Source organism: Sander vitreus, chromosome 15, assembly GCF_031162955.1.
Source record: "Sander vitreus isolate 19-12246 chromosome 15, sanVit1, whole genome shotgun sequence".
Classification (NCBI taxonomy): domain Eukaryota; kingdom Metazoa; phylum Chordata; class Actinopteri; order Perciformes; family Percidae; genus Sander; species Sander vitreus.
Genome location: NC_135869.1, coordinates 7,195,065 through 7,215,449, shown reverse-complemented (window position 1 = coordinate 7,215,449; position 20,385 = coordinate 7,195,065). Strand labels below are relative to the sequence as shown.

The window sequence follows — 20,385 nt, the reverse complement described above, 5'->3', positions numbered from 1 at the left end:
TCTCATATAGTCTTCTCACTTACAGTGTGGTCCACATAAAGCCCTAAAAAAGTCAGCAAAAAGTTCCTTAGCCAGCATAGAATGTAGCAAATCAAACAAAACAATGATTACAGTTTTAGAAGTAGACTAACAACAACCTGTTTCACAGCCTGAATATGCAAAGTCTCTGGTTGTGTGGGACTCTCAAAGTCAGCAAATGTGCCAAATTCTGCTCTGTGTCGCGTAATTGCACATTGAACAGTTTTTCAGTTTTTGATTTGGTGCACAACTAGGCGGGCCAAAATCTGTTGTGAACCTGTTGTGAATCATATGCGGGCCGGATCAAAATTTGCAAGGGGCCAGATTTGGCCCACTGGTCTTGAGTTTGACACTTGAATTAGATTAAAATGAATATTAAAATGAATATTAATCCCAACAGGACAGGAGGTCATGACTGTACTGTCACACAAATTATAAACTATTTGGCCTTGGAGAGATCTCATTAGATAGGCTAAGGCATGCACACACTCCAGTGGATTTCAGTTGAACCGCATTATGGGACTAGCATCTGTTAGCTCACCGTCTGGAGGCGGGCTGTCCATGGACAGGACGTCCTGCTGCTGTGTGATTGGCGGGGGCTTCTTTCTGAGCGAGCCCCGGCCGTCGGAACCGCGCTGCATTTCAGCCAGCCGCTTCACTGCCAGCATCAGCTTCTTCTGGTGGCCTAAAACATTAGAAGATTAGAATAACATGTATTGTTTAATTAAGGTAACTTCTATGAAGATGGTTTTAAATAGAATTTGAAATCAAAATAAAATAATATTTTCTATTATTATTTTAATAAAATTATTATTATACATAATTATACATGTAGATTTTCCCTAAACTCACAATATGAACATGGGCTGCAACTATGAAGCCCGGAAACAATATATGGCAAAAGGTTTTCCTTTATTGATTTTTTAAAAACATAATACATTTAACTGCTCTATTTAAATTTCAGTTGCTCTTTTTACACCTTTATTTTCTTATTTTTTGGACTTGGCACACATTTAATCATCTATCTATTCCCTATTTTCCACACCGTTGAGAGGACTGTGTGGCTAGCTAGCTTAACTGAAAACACACTGTGCACGGACCTTTTAGCTACCCAGCTGAAACTAACTTTTGTCATAAAACTAAACCAGCCAGTGCATGTAATGTTAACCATATCCATAGTGCACTGCATACTGCTGTAGCATCACTGTTAAAACTGTAACAGTAGCTAAAGCATTTTACACTTACAAACACTTAACTAGCTAATGCTACTTCAAAGCTCACAGACACGGTGCTTCTTTCATCATAACATTAACATTATCTTTAGGTGCATATATCTTTTTTTTGTCTTATTACGTGGGGAAAATACGAAATAGATAAATGATTAAATTTAGTTTAGTAGTTAGCTTTTCTTTTAACCAACAGCAGGTAGCGGGAGAAGTATAAACCTTTATTACCTACTTATAGGTAACTAAACTACTAGCCCGATTTTCATGAAACTTGGTGGAAGAATGTAGCATGGGCAAAGGAAGAAAGCAATACATTTTAGAGTGAATCCAAATCAATGGGATGGATACACTATTTATTTTTTACTTTCGTAAACATAGCGAGATAGGGCATTTGGCATTTGGCCTTTGCGGAGGTCTGTGCTTTCCAAGTGTCCTTCTCGGTCAGTTATATTTTTGACTTGTCTGATAACCTTTTACTACATTTGGTCAGTTTCGGGGCTCCATATACAACATGTCTATGCCCCACTCACATTCATCTGTTATTATGTTGCAGGGTAGCTGTCTACTTAAATTCAGCACATATAAATGCTTGCCACAGATCTAATCGTGGGTTTGATACGCTTGCAAAGACCTAGCAAAAATTGCTCTCTATGGTGCTGAATCCTGTTGGCAGACAAAAACACATGCAGACTCTAACGCCATGAAGGCGTACTTACTGTTGCCATCATGGTGGCCATATGTTCTGATGTGAAAATTGTATTGACTATCTTTACGTTCTTACCCAGTTTGATGATGCCTATTTCCTGCAGGTCCTCCCAGGTGATGTCAGTGATGAACTCGATATTCTCGTAACCGTTCTGCACCAACACCTGGTGGTACTGGCTTAGACCAATAGCAGACAGCCACTCTCCTAGACTGGCCTATAGGAACACCAGAAACATGACAGCTTACAAGACGAGCTGACACTACACCTGTTAGCTTGCTTTTTTTTTTTTTAACAGATTAGCATCTAATTAAAGTGTTGATGTGTGTGAATGTGTGTGTGTGTGTGTGTGTGTGTGTGTGTGTGTGTGTGTGTGTGCGTGCGTGTGTGTGCGTGCGTGTGTGCGTGCATGCATGTGTGTGTGACTGTATGCATCCATTTGTTTGTTGCATGTGTGTATTTGTATGCACAAAATGTATACATATTGTTTGGGTGGTTGCATGTGTGTGTAAATGCATGTGTGTGTTTTTGTGTGTGTGTGTGTGTGTGTGTGTGTGTGTGTGTGTGTGTGTGTGTGTGTGTGTGTGTTGTACTTACAGGTTTGTGGTCAGGCAGCCACTCAGTGACACTAAGTTTGTTAATCTCTGATGTCATCTTCTTTCTGTGACCTGGTTTACTTATTCCGATAGCTGTCAGATCCTACACACAGAAACAAACACACACACATACACAAGTAAGATACACTGGTGGCATGTTCAGACTTTTCCCCCACAAAGGGAATTAAAATCTCTACAAGAGTCCATCAGTCATTCTCACACACTTTCTCTCTCTCTCTCTCTCTCTCTCTCTCTCTCTCTCTCTCACACACACACACACACACACACACACACACACAGAGGAAAGCTTGCAACACAAAGAAACAAGTGACAACGTGACATCTGATGAAAGCGTCTGCCAGTTAAGAAAAAAGCAGAAATGTAAATGTCTCAAAATCATAAGAAAAGCAAGGAAAGCCAAAGCAAATGTCTGCAGTGAAAAGGAAGCATCTACAAGAAAGAATCAGCTCGGTTCTCCATGATATCATTTAAATGCAGCCCTTTATACGCTTATATTACTGTGATAAGTAAACAAGCTCATATTTAAATACAAACTAAGTGTATTAAAATGTAATGACGGTGTGCAGATTTATTTGGAACTGTGATTAATAAACCAAAACAGTGTGTCATCCTGCCATTCTATCAGTTTTCTTTTGTTTCTGTGTGTTTTAGTGGTAGTTGTGTTGGACACACAGGAACACACTTTTACAAACATACATGAACAATCACAATCACAATCACACACACACACACACACACACACACACACACACACACACACACACACACACACACACACACACACACACACACACACACACACACACACACACTCGGTTGCATAACTCAAATTATATGCAGATGTGACCCAAACATACAGTAAAATAGGGCAGAATACTATGACATATCTCTGATAACAAAACCTTTTTTAAGACAGCTCAGCTCTGAACCATTCAGCATGCACAGCCCCTCAGTGTACATATATATACAAATAATTGATGTATGCTATACAATTATTATTTGTATGTAGGTGAGCATGGCAGAGCTCATCACTCTAGTTTCTCAGAACAGACAGCAGCAGCAGCAGTGTTGAAGATGACGGGAGAGTCAGGAGGTTGTGTGGATATATTGAGCTTTTTTGAAATTATGGATTCTTTTATTGAATTGTTTTGTTAAAGGGAATCATTTAGTTATGTTTGATTTTATGTGAATAATAAAATATGCTTAGTAAACTTTCAAACAATGAAGGTGAAAGTGTTGTCAATGCATTACTTCTATATTGCTCCATATTTATTTATTATCATTATTATTATTTTTATTATCCATGCAAATTGAGGTATTAGGATTTCAGCTTTGAAACCACAGAGTGAGGTTATTGGAAATGTACCCTTTTTAAAGGAATAGTTTCTGAAAATACACTTTTCATTTGCTTTTTTGCTGAGAGTTAGATGACAAGATTGATACCACTCTCACGCCTGTAAGGTAAATATGAAGCTACCGCCAGCAGCCAGTACCTTAGCATGCTACAAAGACTGCAAACTGGGGAACCCAGCTCAACCAGTCTTTGTGCTAAGCTAGGCTAACTGTAAAGACATGAGTGTGGTATTGATCTACTCATCTTTCGACAAGACAGTGATAAGGTGTAGAATCAACTCAGCCTTTTCAATATTTTGAGTCAATTTCATTCACATGTTTAAAATACTCATAGGGCTGCACAATTAATCGCAATTTTATTGAAATCACAATATGGACTAGAGCAATATCCAAATATATAATATTTGTTGAAGGCAAAATGTGTGTCAAACCATTCTGAATGAAGTACTGTGGTGCTGCAGAGACGTCCCGGCCTACAAATCCTATCCTACAGACTAAAGAAAAAAATCTTTTTTGGTACAGATCCTCTCACACTATAAATTTTTTTTATTTTAACATTTTTCAATGAAAATGAGAATAATACAAAAATGATCATTACCTCCAATATCATGAATCATATCGCAATATTAGTCAAAATAATCACAATTAGATATTTTCCTCATATCGTGCAGCCCTAATAGGCATGACAATAATATTTTTTTGTAAACTATAATGTGCAGTTTTTGGACCCAAAAAATATATTATTTTTTAACAGGGGTCAAAGAAAAACGCAGAGACGTGAGAGGTGAAAGGTTTGGCAGGAGGCAGGGAAAGTATTGAGCGGCATAAATGTGCTCATTTGAGATTTTTTAAAAGGAATGGTATACATGCATCTTGAAAACATCAAGGACAAATCAAAGTTGTGCAGACTTGTGTCCATTGTGGTCCTTGGAAGTGCCTGGCACCTCTCTGGGGTTCAGGGGTCAGGGTTCAGTTGCCTTACCTCCGGGGTCATTCGGCTAATGGTGGGCAAGTCATACCCAGCGCCCAGGAAGTTTGGAGCGTAGACCTGCAGCTGAAAGTCGCTCAGCCATTGGACAACGGCCTCTGAGCTCTACAGGAGAGAAGACAGGGGGCATGCTGTCACTAGCTCCGTGTTTGCTTCTTCAACAGCCACTTCTTCTCAGCAGGGCCAAGAGGGGCCAAACACGGGCCACAATTTAGATACTGTAGCAAGGGACCATTAACCGGTATATCTTTACCAATATCACAAATACACATTCATATACATTTATGGATCATTGTAATAATGCTGATAGGGGTGTCACGATTCTCCAAATCCACAATTCGATTTGACTTTTGACTTTACGATCACGATTCGATTCACTTTTCGATTTAAACATTTGTTTTCTTTAACAGGGACAGCAAAGCCACAATAAGAGCCACTAGATGACAGAAGGGTAGATTGCAACAATAGTTTGAGTTTCTCAGAGTGCAATAGAATGTACTATTAGTTTAACGAGGTGCACATAAATGCACTGTGGAGCCCCGTCGGAGCCCATATGCTTTACCTTCGTTGTTTGTTTCCATAACTCACTCACGGGGAAGGAAAAATGTTGCCACATTGTTTTTCTGTTGTTTCTCCGTCATCTCCGACTTCAGTAGCGGCCATGGTGTCTGGAAAATTCAGGCTGCATGCTACCAGTAAGCTAATGTTACTCTATGTCTTTAGCTGCATGCCACTAGCCGGTAAGCTACACTGTGTCTATTTTTTTTTTTTTCCTACGGACGTGCGCAAGTAGGCGGGGTGAAGAGAGAAAGAAATACTGGGGAAATCGCTGAGCCTGTCGAAATCGTGACACCCCTGGATGCTGCTAAAGTCAATGAATTAGCCCTGCTTGGCCCTGAAGTGAAAACCAGGCTAAAGTTAGGAGGGAGAAAGGCCCTGCCTACAGTATCTGAAATGTTACAGCAGGAGATGCAGATAAGCAACAGCAGGCAATCTGCATTTGACACTTTACACTTGGAAAGTAAAGATAAAATAGAAATTATGCTGTTTCTTTTGCTCTTGAAGGGAAGAAAACGCTGTATTACTGTGCTGATAGCTAAAAATATACTGTATATCGTACAGTATAAGCGCATAACTCATTATCTACAGTGAGTCCGTCCAAAATGTTCAGCCAGCTGAGACAGGACAAACAACAAAAGCTCTGCTGTTGATTGCTAAAATTGTAGCTGAATGTTTTAGAAAGTTAATTTGTAAGTTATAAGTTAATTCCATAGATGCTATATTTTCAAATGCTAATGTTAGAATTACCATTAAACATGGAGCTGGTTGCAACAGCTAGTTCTAGTTGTTGATTTGCTGCTATGTCCAGCTGTAGATGCTGATGGTCGACAGCAGGGAACGGAGCTACAGGGCCGAGTGTAACTGCAAAACCACTGCATGACTTCTTGCCACGCACTCTGCTTCTCTTTAAAGTCCCACATCCCTTCTGTCTTTCTCCATTCTGCCTGTTTCTTCTTCTTCTCTTCTATCCTTCTTCATTTTTCCCCATGACCCTCCTTCCTCCATGCTGTCCCTCAAAGCTGATTGGTTTTCCCTCCCATCTTTCATCCTCTTTACCCGACTGAGGCAAAGAAACATTAGGACAATCATGGGTGCTGAGGAATAAGGACACTAGCTAACAGATGGCCATGAGAACATGGCTAACATGGCAGCACGCACGCACCCACGCACGAACGTCATGCACACACACAACCACCACGACCACCTGCTATTTAAATATGCTCAATTGTTTATCACGCCTTGAAATTCTTAGACAATAGACAAATGAACTTCAATGTAGGCCCGCACACACACACACACACTACAGTAAACAACAGCTTACTGTACATGGTGTAAGCTCAGATTTCACACTTCTGGTGCCGAGTTAGTCCACCCACGACATGCACACTGCTGAGCACCTGCCAGCAAACACACACACACACACACACACACACACACACACCAATATCTAGAGTTATGCTTGCCTGAGGCAGACCTACCAACCATCAATTGAGAGACATTTGTCTCTGCAAAAGAAGAAAAATACCGCAATGTAAAAAAAAGCTGCAACTAAAAGGAATGAATAACGATGGATAGCAGGTAGCAAATAAACAAGAGAAGGAAAAGATTCTCTCTCACTCACACACACACACACACACACACACACACACACACACACACATGAAATTTATCGTTCCAAGATTCATACAAGATCAAGCTGGAGATCTTCCATTCACACACTCACCGTGTCATGGCTGCATCCGAACATTCGCAGCACGGACGAAGCCAGTTGCGAGAGAAATCGCTGGGACATCTTGATGTGTGTGTGTGTGTGTGTGTGTGTGTGTGTATAAATATAAATATATCTATAGTATGTATGTGTGTGTAGAAGAGTGAGAGGGTTGTGGTTGAGGTGACTGAGCTACATTCTCATTGTGCTGCAGTTAGATGTTGATGGTGGTGATTGTCTGTATGTGACTCGTGTGTTTGGAAGAAAGACGGAGAGAGGACTGAATCTGTGGGACTGAATCTGTTAGGACTGTCCTACCTTCCCCTCGCCTAGCCCCTCCCCCTTCCTGGTTGCTGTGGCATCGTAAGGCGGTGCTTCGTGGAGTGGACAGCCCGATTGGCTTGATGTCCGTGAGGAGCTGGCGGAGCCTGCTGGGAGAAATACCATTGGCCAGTGTCAAGCTGTCGCCCCATCACTGCACACAACATATGAGTTGACTTCCGACCTAACCTCTACCCTTATCCAACAATCAATTTCTGGTCAGTCTCCCTCATTGCTTTGAGAAGGAACCAATCGCATTCTTGCTTTCCAAGATTAAAAGAAAACCTTCTTAACCGGGAGCACCCTTCTACACTTCCTCCCACATCTCCTGCCTTGGCCATCTGTCTGTTAAACCAGCCAAGATCTGTCTGTGTGCGTGCATGCGTGCGTGCATGTAGAAGACCATGAGTCATTCTCTGTCTACCTGGTTTTAATCTTTTTCTCTCTACTCAAAACATTTCCCCACTAGTTTCATAACACTTGCAAGCATGGTTCCTGTTAATTAAAGTGTCATAAAGAGTTATATCTAACACTCCTACTATAAGTAAACTCATTACAGTGAAACTTAAACTGGGTTGAAGAGGGATCAGCCTCCCTGTCCTACCTGCAGGCTGGTCCACAGACTTGGACTGCTCCAGTAGATGCTCCTTGGCTTTGGCAGACTGGGACAAGACTGTGGCGAGAAGCTGAAAGTGCACAGACACAAATGCTTCATGTGAACAAGCATGTAGCAACTTACATGTTGTTGCATTAAAGCAGCAATAGTTCTTTGTTTTTAGGAGTCATCTTCTTTTTAATCACTTTGTTGTTGTTTATTGTAGCTTGAAGAAAGAGAAAATCCCGCACACCGCTCTTGCTGCAGCGTCACCATTTATTTAAGAAAACTAACATTTCGGTCCCTCTGGACCAGTGGTCTTCACTATTTTTTTCATGAGAGCCACACTGATAGGACAAAGTCAAAAGGAGATCCACTTTTACCACAAAGCATCAAAAGTTACATCCAGTCATAAATAGCAGTAGTAAAATAGTTTGTTGTCTGCTTATCAATCTGTCATCCCTGAACATGCAATTTTTTATACATCAGCTATCATGTATCTAACCATCCAAGAGCACATTCGGGGTTAGAAGCTGCAAAGAGTGCTCAAACTGGCAACTCCGCACTGAGTCGGTGATAAGGACAAAAGGGCAGAGCAAGTTTAAATATCTTTTCTAGTCTATATTTCTATCTTGTAATGCCGCTGTTTTGGGTATTTTTTAACTATTCATTTTTTGTAATAGAGCAGATTTAGGCTTATGTTATAGCCCTGCTTTAAAAAAAATGTTTTTATGAAATATCTGTATTGACTGCATGATCATATCACCATATTATTTACTGCCATGCGAGCAACAAGTTAAAGCTTGGCGAGCAACAGAAGGCTTGCAATGAGTAACGCTGCTCTGGACCTTCGTCAGGGGTATTTCAATCATGAACTCAACAAAGGTCTAAAATACATTCTGCTCCTCCCATTCTGTGTCGCCAGGTGTGGGATAATTGACAATCGCTTGTCAATGGGAGTGTCTCTCAGTGAACTCCCGTGTCATTTGTGCACACATTTCTTTACATCCTTTCCATTGATACATAGCTCGATTAGATTACAATCACACACACACATAAATTACATATCCATACCAGGAATAACTAGTGACTCCCCGATTTTAACTTATTAGTGCTTAAAAAATATTTATATTCTCAAAGTTTTTCAATTGTTTCTTCAAGCAGCACGTAGACGGACATGCCCAGGGGTCGTTCCTGTTGCTGTTTTCTTTTATAAATATATCTGACTCTAGCTGCTAAATGCTAAATTGGTTGGGTTCCTTTTTAATCTACTCATTAAGAAACAAAAAAATGCCAATTCTAAAACCTCATCATCTCCAATAAGATTGATCTCTGTAGGAAAGTCTGTCTGAAAAAAAAATCTGTGATGTTTGCTGAGTATTACTACATTAATCACATTTAAACCTCGGTTCTGAAGCTTCCAACTCGAGCACTGTCATCAGAATCTGACTGGCGCTGATGAGGAATGAGTGGAGTGGGACTCAGAGAGGACAGATGCTACCAGTCAGTCTGGGTCTAGGGATGTTTTAGTAGGTTTAAAAATGTCTCACTTGCAGTTTATTAACAGGACGCTTGCTGAAAATGTTTGACATGTACTGTACATTTGGCACATAAACTGAGTTTAAAGTGTTCAAATCTCTATCAATAATAAGTTAGGAGTTGTTTTAAACTTTAAGTTTGATTGTTGGTTATTTAGTCATGAATAGTTATTGTTACAGAGAAATAGTTAAGTCCCACTACATTCATGTAATACTCCATGACAAGCGTAAAAAAAAAAATCCTATTTAAGTGAAAGTACAGAAATGTAATCAGCAAAATGTAATTAATTAACGTCTTGGACATAAATGAACTAACAAAACAAAGCAATGCATATACACCAATTTGTTTGTGGCTGTGTGTGTGCGTGCGTGTGTGTGTGTGTGTGTGTGTGTGTGTGTGTGTGTGTCATCGTACCTTAACCCCTTCAGCCTGTGCATGGAGGATGTGTGCACTGCCGGCACTCTGACCGCTGCCCGATGACCTCACACTGGTCACACTGCCAGAACTACCCACACTGCTGCGGTCTCCACCTGCAACACACACACACACACACACACACACACACACACACACACACACACACACACACACACACACACACACATGCATTTACACACACATGCAACCACCCAAACAATATGTACAGATTGCATACATGCAACACACAGATGGATGCATACAGTTTCACGCACACGCATCGCATGCACGCACACACACACACACACACACACACACACACACACACACACACACACACACACACACAAATTGAGTGGTTTAGCTGATATCCAAAGCAATGTGCTAACAGGTGTGACTCTCCATTGAAATGCACTGAGCAGCATGTGTTTGAATGGACAGGACGGACGGACAGACAGACAGGGTGACGGACGACTGAGCGACAAACACAGAAGTGGAGTAAACAAGACACACCTTTTGTACACACACTTCTTTTCTCTCATTCTTCCGCTCTCTCTCTTTCCTAAGTTTTTTTTCTTCTCTCTCACATGAAGACGGCCCCATACATCCAGTTGGAAAGACACACAGACTGTAGACCGATGCAGATGGCTGCAGTCCTACACATGAGGCCGCTGAGTTAAGCTAAGCTTCAGATGGAGGGATAAGCAGGATATGAGGACTGTCAGGAGCAGGTCAAAGAGTATCTGAAAGCCTTCAAACATTCATTTCTTAGCGCAAAGAAATGGATGTGTGGATAGGTTCTGCTCTTTGGGACATTTACCAACACCATAGACACTTGCAAGGCACTGCCAGGCAGAAAAGCCTTTTTTTTTAACGGATGTCAGATACTGTTTGAGCCCTGGAGTTTAAAGGAGTCAGGAGTTGAGGCCTCAGCGCAACGCGGCTTAGTTACCTGCCACGGGCTTGCGCAGTACCCAGATCTCTTCGTTGGAGCCTCCATGGGGCCCGCGGGATGTGGTGGGAGAGCTGTGAGGACTTGCCTCTGAGCCGCGACAACCTTTAACACAGAACACCACTGTTAGCCGCTAACCGACCCTAAGCTGGCCTTGGAAGCATTGCTACCCATTTGCTATCGAATATTAGCATTTAAAGCAGCGACTATTGCATGCTTTTGTCAAGTTTAGGGCAGCGGAAACAAGCTGAAAACAACACTGACAAATTCTTAGTTGATATGGCTAACGTTAGCATACAGTTGCCTATTCACACTTTGGCAACATTAGCATTACATTGAAGTTGTGTTTCTGCTCATTTGGTGAAAAGACCAATATTCACTCTCCTTTTAGCTCTGCTTTGGTCACCGCCATCTCTTGAGACAAATACCGGTATGAAACTTTTTAGCTTCTAAATGGTCCACTATGTCGCTATCTTTGTCCGCTTCTCTTTGGTACTTCGTAAAACCAAAACAATTAGCTTTAAAGAGGCTAAAAAGCTCCATAGAGCTGAGGGGAACTGCAACGCATAACTGATTGCTAATTCTCTGTGGGTTAATCATTACAAGCGACCCCTCTTACATTACACGCAGTCATTTGATCTATTGTTCATATAAAAATATTCATTAGTGCAGCTTTAATATTAGGCTGAAAACTAGCTTTTATGTATCCCTAAACCTGAATTTGATACTATGACAAAATAGTGATGTAAACATTTATATTTTTTTGTATTTATAATTCATTTTGGTTTTTGTCACAGTTATATCCACTGTAAAATCTAACAAGTTGATATTACTTTAAAAAAAAAAATGAAGGTAACCGGTAGCCTTGAAAAAGGTAAGTTAATATAATCATATTAAATATATTAGTCTTAAGTTACGATTGCTTTAAATGTACTTGTTACGTTTACTTGTTGCAAGTTGCAACTTAAAAATGGCAAGTGAAATTAAAATAACCTGTTCTTAGTAAGTACCTCTTTTCTGGTAATACAAGGTTCAGTTAAGATTTAGTATCTTTGGACAAGTATTGGACAATAGCCAATGCTACATACAGACAGTATTTGTCCTTTACAAATACACTAAGCAAACTACCTCACTTCAGTAACAACTGATACTGCAAACTACTTTTGCCGATTGCAGATGTTGCAATGATATTTTGAGACAAAGATGGGTAACATGGGATTAATAAATTAAATTCCCACCTATCTGCGAAAAAAGACAAACTACAGAGGGGCCAGTAGGAGAACAGGGTGATGGGGTAAAGGCGGGAAAGGGAGTTTTTTTTTTTAAATATACAGTGGGGCAAAAAAGTATTTAGTCAGCCACCAATTGTGCAAGTTCTCCCACTTAAAAAGATGAGAGAGGCCTGTAATTTTCATCATAGGTACACTTCAACTATGAGAGACAAAATGAGAAAAAAAAATCCAGAAAATCACATTGTAGGATTTTTAATGAATTTATTTGCAAATTATGGTGGAAAATAAGTATTTGGTCAATAACAAAAGTTCATCTCAATACTTTGTTATATACCCTTTGTTGGCAATGACAGAGGTCAAACGTTTTCTGTAAGTCTTCACAAGGTTTTCACACACTGTTGCTGGTATTTTGGCCCATTCCTCCATGCAGATCTACTCTAGAGCAGTGATGTTTTGGGGCTGTCGCTGGGCAACACGGACTTTCAACTCCCTCCAAAGATTTTCTATTGGGTTGAGATCTGGAGACTGGCTAGGCCTCTCCAGGACCTTGAAATGCTTCTTACGAAGCCACTCCTTCGTTACCCGGACAGTGTGTTTGGGATCATTGTCATGCTGAAAGACATAGCCACGTTTCATCTTCAATGCCCTTGCTGATGGAAGGAGGTTTTCACTCAAAATCTCACGATACATGGCCCCATTCATTCTTTCCTTTACACGGATCAGTCGTCCTGGTCCCTTTGCAGAAAAACAGCCCCAAAGCATGATGTTTCCACCCCCATGCTTCACAGTAGGTATGGTGTTCTTTGGATGCAACTCAGCATTCTTTCCCCTCCAAACACGACGAGTTGAGTTTTTACCAAAACGTTCTATTTTGGTTTCATCTGACCATATGCCATTCTCCCAATCCTCTTCTGGATCATCCAAATGCTCTCTAGCAAACTCCAGACGGGCCTGGACATGTACTGGCTTAAGCAGGGGGACACGTCTGGCACTGCAGGATTTGAGTCCCTGGAGGCGTAGTGTGTTACTGATGGTAGCCTTTGTTACTTTGGTCCCAGCTCTCTGCAGGTCATTCGCTAGGTCCCCCCGTGTGGTTCTGGGATTTTTGCTCACCGTTCTTGTGATCATTTTGACCCCACGGGGTGAGATCTTGCGTGGAGCCCCAGATCGAGGGAGATTATCAGTGGTCTTGTATGTCTTCCATTTTCTTATAATTTCTCCCACAGTTGATTTCTTCACACCAAGCTGTTTACCTATTGCAGATTCAGTCTTCCCAGCCTGGTGCAGGTCTACAATTTTGTTTCTGGTGTCCTTTGACAGCTCTTTGGTCTTGGCCATAGTGGAGTTTGGAGTGTGACTGTTTGAGGTTGTGGACAGGTGTCTTTTATACTGATAACAAGTTCAAACAGGTGCCATTAATACAGGTAACAAGTGGAGGACAGAGGAGCCTCTTAAAGAAGAAGTTACAGGTCTGTGAGAGCCAGAAATCTTGCTTGTTTGTAGGTGACCAAATACTTATTTTCCCGAGGAGTTTGCAAATAAATTCATTAAAAATCCTACAATGTGATTTTCGATTTCGTCTCTCATAGTTGAAGTGTACCTATGATGAAAATTACAGGCCTCTCTCATCTTTTTAAGTGGGAGAACTTGCACAATTGGTGGCTGACTAAATACTTTTTTGCCCCACTGTATAAGATTCACACTCACTGACACATTCTCACATACATGCTCACACACGCACACACATACACAGAAAAATACAGCATATATATAGATATATGAAAACATTTATATACCCATAGTACATAAATAAATCCATAACATGAATATCTGTGTATATACACATATATATGCCATAATGTACATACACATACATATATAATGCATCCATATGTGTGTGATTATATATGTAAGCCTTCAGAATGGGGCTGTTGTAGTGCATTCGGAGAGTGTCATAAACCATTAAAACCATTTTAATAAGGGTTTATAAATGGTTTATATGTGTGACCAACAGTGCTCCAGAGAAACACACACATTAAAAAGTTTCATTTGCTATCATGTAATGTTGCAGCTCCTTCTTGTGGCCATTTTGCATCCCTCCAAGTGACCTCAAACAAAGGACTGACCAGTGTTTTCAACAGCCTTTGATTTGACTTAAATCCTTTGTGAGTTTACAATCATTTTGCTGTTTTTACCCAGCATGTGATCAGGGAAAATGTACTGACCTGATGCAGATATAGGTAAAGGCATTATATTTTTGGACTTACTGCATGGCAGGAAATTTGCCTAAAGGGATTTATTCTCCTGGAGGAAACAAAATGGTGTCAAGTGAAGGCTCCCATTCATGGATCATACAAGTTTACAGACAGGGGATACCTTACCTGCAAAACATCCTGGGTGCCATTTTCTAACAATGTTTTGGGGTCTCTTATATAACACTTTTACATGACATTTATGATTTGCAAATCTCTGCATGTAATACATAACTTCAGCATGCATTTTTACTACCTTGTGTTCAGGAAACCGAGAATGGCATTATAAAAACTAAAGACTGTTCGAAATGAATAAGCATTATTCCAGCGGTGCTTTCTTATTGACTATTATAGCTAGAAAAAGCTTATCTTTTGAAGCAACATCTCCAACTAAACCTCAGACAAATTTAACATCATTAAAACTCTAAACTTTCCAGAAAACAAATGTATATTTTTACTAAAGGATGTGATGACAATTTCGCTGAAACTCCTTCAAATTATTAAATAAAACAGTTGCTTAAATTATTCACCGTCCAAAGCCTGGTTTAATTTTTACTTTAGTATTCCAACCCTTCACCACCACCACACACACTCTTACACACACATTGAGGGTACAAGTGCAAGGTGGGTAAAAGTGGTGTTAAAATGATCAGACGTGACAATAACACACAGGACGAGGCAGGACAGAACAAAAAACACACTCACAGTACTACACAGTCTGGTCAGGAGAGGGTTATGTGCGATGTGTGTGTGTTTAAGAAACTAGCAGGGTTGTCTTAGTGGCTGGGACAGTCGTGATATAAGGGGATAGAGGAAAGAACGAAGAGGAAGGAAGGAAGGAAAAAAAAGAACTTAAAAAATAAGGCAAGAGATTCAACTGAAGCACAAACCAACTCAGGTGAATAGAGGTCTGTGGTAAAATGGTGAGCTTTCCTCCCACCTGACGTCTATTATTCCTCACTACCAAAGAAATTCTTCTGTGGTGTGAATCGAAATGTCAGCAGCAGGTTTTAAAAAAAACACCTCACTTAGCATTACTTTATCAACTGTTTTTCAGTTTTCTCCTTTCTACGAAGCTGTTTTCGCACAGTCTCACTCCCAGCGCGTCAAAACCTGACGCTTGGTCAGGTGCCTTTAGCATTAGTCTCACATTGCCAGACCTTCCTCCACAGTGCTGCGGAGGAGAAAAAACGTGATCTGGTTTATTGGCATTTCTCTAAACCAATCACAATCGTCTTGAGCGGCACTAAGCGCCGGACATAATGAAGGTGCCGCTGCAAAATAGCCTCGGGAAGGAACTTGTTTTGGTGGAACGTGTACATTCAAAAGTTGTTTTAGTCGTGCAACAGAAAACTCAGTTGTTTTAGCGAGATGAGACATCCTTTCCTTAACTCTTTCAGAAGCATGGCTTCCTGGGAAGGGAGCTCTCGTGTATCCTCGCTCATAGCTCCTCAGAGATCCTTGCTCCTCTGCGCAGGAATAAGAGTTTTGAGACGGCCTTTGTGAAGGCGGACCAACATGACTTCCGGTTCAAGCAAGGAGTGGGAGGATATATTGAATAAGAGACTTTGGATCCGCCAACTGATACTACTCGCTACCGCCGTTGCTCTTCACACTACGTAATCTTACAGCGTAGCGGTCGAGCTGCTGCTGCTATGTCCGGTGCGTCCCATTCTGGCGCTAAAGGGTTCCCTTTGTATCGGGATCTGACGCTGGAAGCCACTGACCAGGCGTCAGTATATGACGAGTTGGGAGTGAAACGGGTTGGTTTTCTTATCGACAGAAATGAGGCAGTGACCAAAACCTGCATGAGAGGGGCATTACTTTGAATTATGTACATACAGACATTTCAAAGAGATTTCTTATTACAGAGTAAGTGCTTTAGGTGTTTTGATGGTTGACTTTGGCCCTATGGCGCCTCACTTGAGAGCTGACTAACATTAGACAATAATATACGAGCTCTGAAATAAAGCAACTAGTAGGATCTAAAAAGTTATAGTTCCGCTATAAATTACAAGCTGTAATTTTGTATTACATGCATGTATTGTTTCCTGTGAGTATGTGTGTGCAGGTATATCGCATGCAGTGTAGGAATGGCGGACTCCAGACAACTACTATATAGAGAGGTATTTACAGACCATAAATTCCTCGAAAACCAGGTTTGATTTTATGAAAATGTTAAGGATTGCAACTGTAATAGCATTTAAACTCAATATGTCTTTGGTTGTTCAGAAAGCTGTGTTTATTCAAGTGAACTTTTGTGGAATATGTATTTAGGTTATACGCTGTGCAACAGCATGTCTTACATAATCTAAGTGCAATGACCAAGAAATATGGTCTTTGGTGTTTTTTGCCCCCAACGTCTCCTCCCAGGCAGCGTGGCAATGGTTATGTTTAGGATTAAGGTTAGGGTTAGCTGCCTAGTAGGCGCCATTGGAGGCAAAAACCACCACTGAGCAAAAAATATTTATCTTTTTATCTTTCATCGTGTATGTCCATTCAGTAAGCTCAAATTTCTACAATATTGTGCAATTGCGCAATGCAATAGTGGCTTAAACACATTAGACGCCTGTCTAAAAGCTGACTATTTACTTAGTAATGGAGATGACAACAGCAACAACAGAAAAAGAAAAGTTATACAGTATGAGCAACACATAAAATTACATAAATAATGATCCATAATAGAAAACTTCAATGGATGCCTTCTCAGAACAACATTTAAAACATCAGACGAATCAGAAATACTGTATAGTTTGTATATGGGCAGTGGAAAACATCCCTTGAAGCTTTAACAATAACAATAATCATAATAATACTCATAATAATACAAATAATAATAACCATAATCATAATACAAATAATAAAAAGGGGGCGTGTACCTGGGGCAGTGGGTGTGTCTCCCTGTGGGGTTGTCACGGGCGACTTGCTATAGCCAAAGGAAGTGAAAAGTGGAAGCAGTGGCTGATGGGAATGTGGTGGAGGAGGAGGCGGTGGAGGCAGGATATGGATCTGATGGAACGTGGTGTCGTTGCCGTTGACTACCGCGTTGGCAGGGGCAACCGTTGCCGGAGGAACCAGCGGTATCTTTTGAAACTGTTGAGTGCAAATGACTGTGCTGGCCAAACCTAGATAACAGCCACCGCGACGACACACACGGACACATACACAACCAGCCAACAGTGAGCCACCGCCATGTAACAAACAAACGACAAAACAGAGAATTACACGTAAGAAAGAAAGAAGGGGGGGGGGAAAAAAGGAAAAATTAAAAACAAAGGCTGAAGTGACAAGATTAAACAAAGAAATTAAAGGTGGTGAAGGACATGGCTGATGTTAAAGGGCCAAGGAGTGGACAAACAAATGCGGGCATTGTTGAAATAAAATATATGGAGAGGTTCAAAGGGAGGTGATGGATGGTGAAAGAGGGGATGGACCCAGGGTCTGATAACTATTAGCTGCTGATGTGTCTTTCGGTCTTATTCTGTGACAGAGAAAATGACATCCAGTCAGTATGTTCTATTGCATGTCATTAGCTATTAGCATACAACAACAAGGACCCAGGGACTGATAACTATTAGCTGCTTTATTCTTTTACCGTGTGTCTTTAAGTCTTATTTTGCGACACAGGAAATGACATCCAGTCAGTATTTTCTATTGCATGTCATTAGCTACTAGCATACAACAATACGGACATGTAACACTTGCCATATATCCAGTGTCCAGTGTTTATTGGCTCACCAGCGTCCTTCTCAGTAGTTAAATGTCACTACAGTAGTTGCTGTACAGCATAACTCATCACATATATGCCCAAAAGAGGTTGTTTAGCTTAGCGCTTCGCACAACTGTTACAAATTGATATCAATATGTCCTCTGTATGAACATGCAAGCGTTGTGACTTATTAAATTGCTACTTAAAAGTGGATGTATTGCGTTCTACAGCGCTAAATTGGTCATATGACATGAAATCGTGCACTCTGCAAACTAGCTAGCTAGCTAGCTGTTGTGCTAATAACTTGAATGACTGTTTACAGTATAGAGTGTTGTGTCTAAGCTGACTCTGGTGAGTCAAGCCAAGTGCATACTATATTCTATTCCTATCTGACAAATATAGAGTGCTGCAGGAATTTGTCCTAAAACCCAAAAATTAGATAGCATTTTTGCACTTTAGGTTACCTCGTCAAGAAGTCAATGTTTGTTTTTTTAATGGGTTTTTGGTTAGATGCCTCAGTTAAGGTCTGTGGTTAACACAAGCTTAAGAGATTCTCACGTTTTGTTCTACAACATAAAATACATCAGTAAATAACCCACTCATGAAAACTGAAGCTTTCACAAGTTTTTTTTTACGTGACAAATGTGATTGCTAACAAGTGGCAACATGAGACTACAGAGGTTGGCAGGCTAACACGCAAAATCAAATTACAAGTGGTGGTGCCGTTGAAGTCTGTTCTGATCGATATACTAGGCATAATCTATTCCATGATGTTAAGGCTAGGTTAAGGAAATTGCTTAATAACCTTATATAGATCAAGGAGGTGAGGGTCTGTTAACACTGCAAGTGCAACAGAATCTAAAATACTGTGCAACCTGTTGGTAGTCCTTTATATGTTTGTGCATTCAAAACATAAATTTTTCATGTTAGCAAAGCCTTCCATTGTCCTCGGACAATGACTTTGCAAATTCTACTTTTGTTGGGTTCCACTATTACTTTGCCAACAAGTGGTACTGTGCCAAAAATATCAGTGAAATATTTGTCAGTTGTGCACAAAGATGGTCATTGTGCATGATTTGGGAATCAGACAAACCTTTATAATATCCTGAATACTCCAATACAAAATATTTACAACTCACTACTAGGACCTAGCTTAGATAGCTACTGAAGTAGATAACTGCCTTGATAACTATCCACAAGCGAACTGCTAAATTCATCGTCTTGTAATTGGTCCCTGATTTTAGACAGTAATTGTCCCATTCTCATTGAGGTCACTGTAATTCTTGTTCTTTTTTTTCTTTTTTAAAAATATTTTCATCTACTTGATGTTCTAATTGGTCATTTATGTTGGTTGAAAATAAATGTTTAATGAATGTAGAATCATTAGAGGAAAAAGAAGGAAATGAGAGGTGCAGTACATGTACAAGAAACTGATGGGGGAAGAATGGTGGGGAAAAAAGAATAATTAAAAATTGATGAAAAACAGTTGAGTAAATTAAACCCCTTGCTAAAACAGCTGTTGTAGCCCCAAGTGTGTGTGTGTGTGTGTGTGTGTGTGTGTGTGTGTGTGTGTGTGTGTGTGTGTGTGTGTGTGTGTGTGTGTGTGTGTGTGTGTGACTGTGCCTGGCAATGATTCGTCAGTATGGCTGTGCAAGCTGAGTGGGATAGCTCCAGCTGTTTTGTGCTGTAACCACAGCTGCTATATAACGCACTGTTTGTAAGGACAGATGCAGCCACAATGCCATTTTCCTAACTTGGAGCAGGTTGCATAGTGGTAAAGGGACTGTACAGTAAATACAAAGAATGATGTGACTACGTGAGAGAGGAGAGATCATGTGAAAGAGACAAGTGAGACTTTTGATTACAGGGGATGAAGCAGACAGCAACGGAGGGACAGGAATACAGACTGAGACAAGTAAGACATTATAGTACAGAGAGACAGACGGATGGACAGACAGAGGTACCAGACCTACAGACGAAACACCAATACACAGTTAAAAAACATCTGAGCCTCTTTGGGAGAGCGCAGTGACACTTTGGGATGACGGGATAGATGTGAGTGTGCTCTGTAGATCTCACCAGAGAGGTAAAAAAGCTCATTATAGGTGATATAAAATGGAGAAAGGAGGTTAGAGTAGTTTTGGGGAGATTGACACATTAGCTGGTCAGCTTGCCTGTTAAGTAATGAAAACAC

At 40.6% G+C, this 20,385-nt stretch overlaps 1 protein-coding gene across 1 annotated transcript in view; it reads right to left on the bottom strand.

Annotated features, from left to right (window-relative positions):
- Positions 1 to 20,385, bottom strand: part of LOC144530517 (caskin-1-like) — a 140,411-nt gene that overhangs the window by 23,565 nt on the left and 96,461 nt on the right. Inside the window, 9 exon segments of the mRNA XM_078270115.1 lie at positions 560 to 703; positions 2,026 to 2,164; positions 2,545 to 2,646; positions 4,900 to 5,010; positions 7,493 to 7,605; positions 8,100 to 8,181; positions 10,044 to 10,159; positions 10,999 to 11,103; positions 17,362 to 17,607. Coding sequence (XP_078126241.1) covers positions 560 to 703; positions 2,026 to 2,164; positions 2,545 to 2,646; positions 4,900 to 5,010; positions 7,493 to 7,605; positions 8,100 to 8,181; positions 10,044 to 10,159; positions 10,999 to 11,103; positions 17,362 to 17,607 — 1,158 coding nt within the window.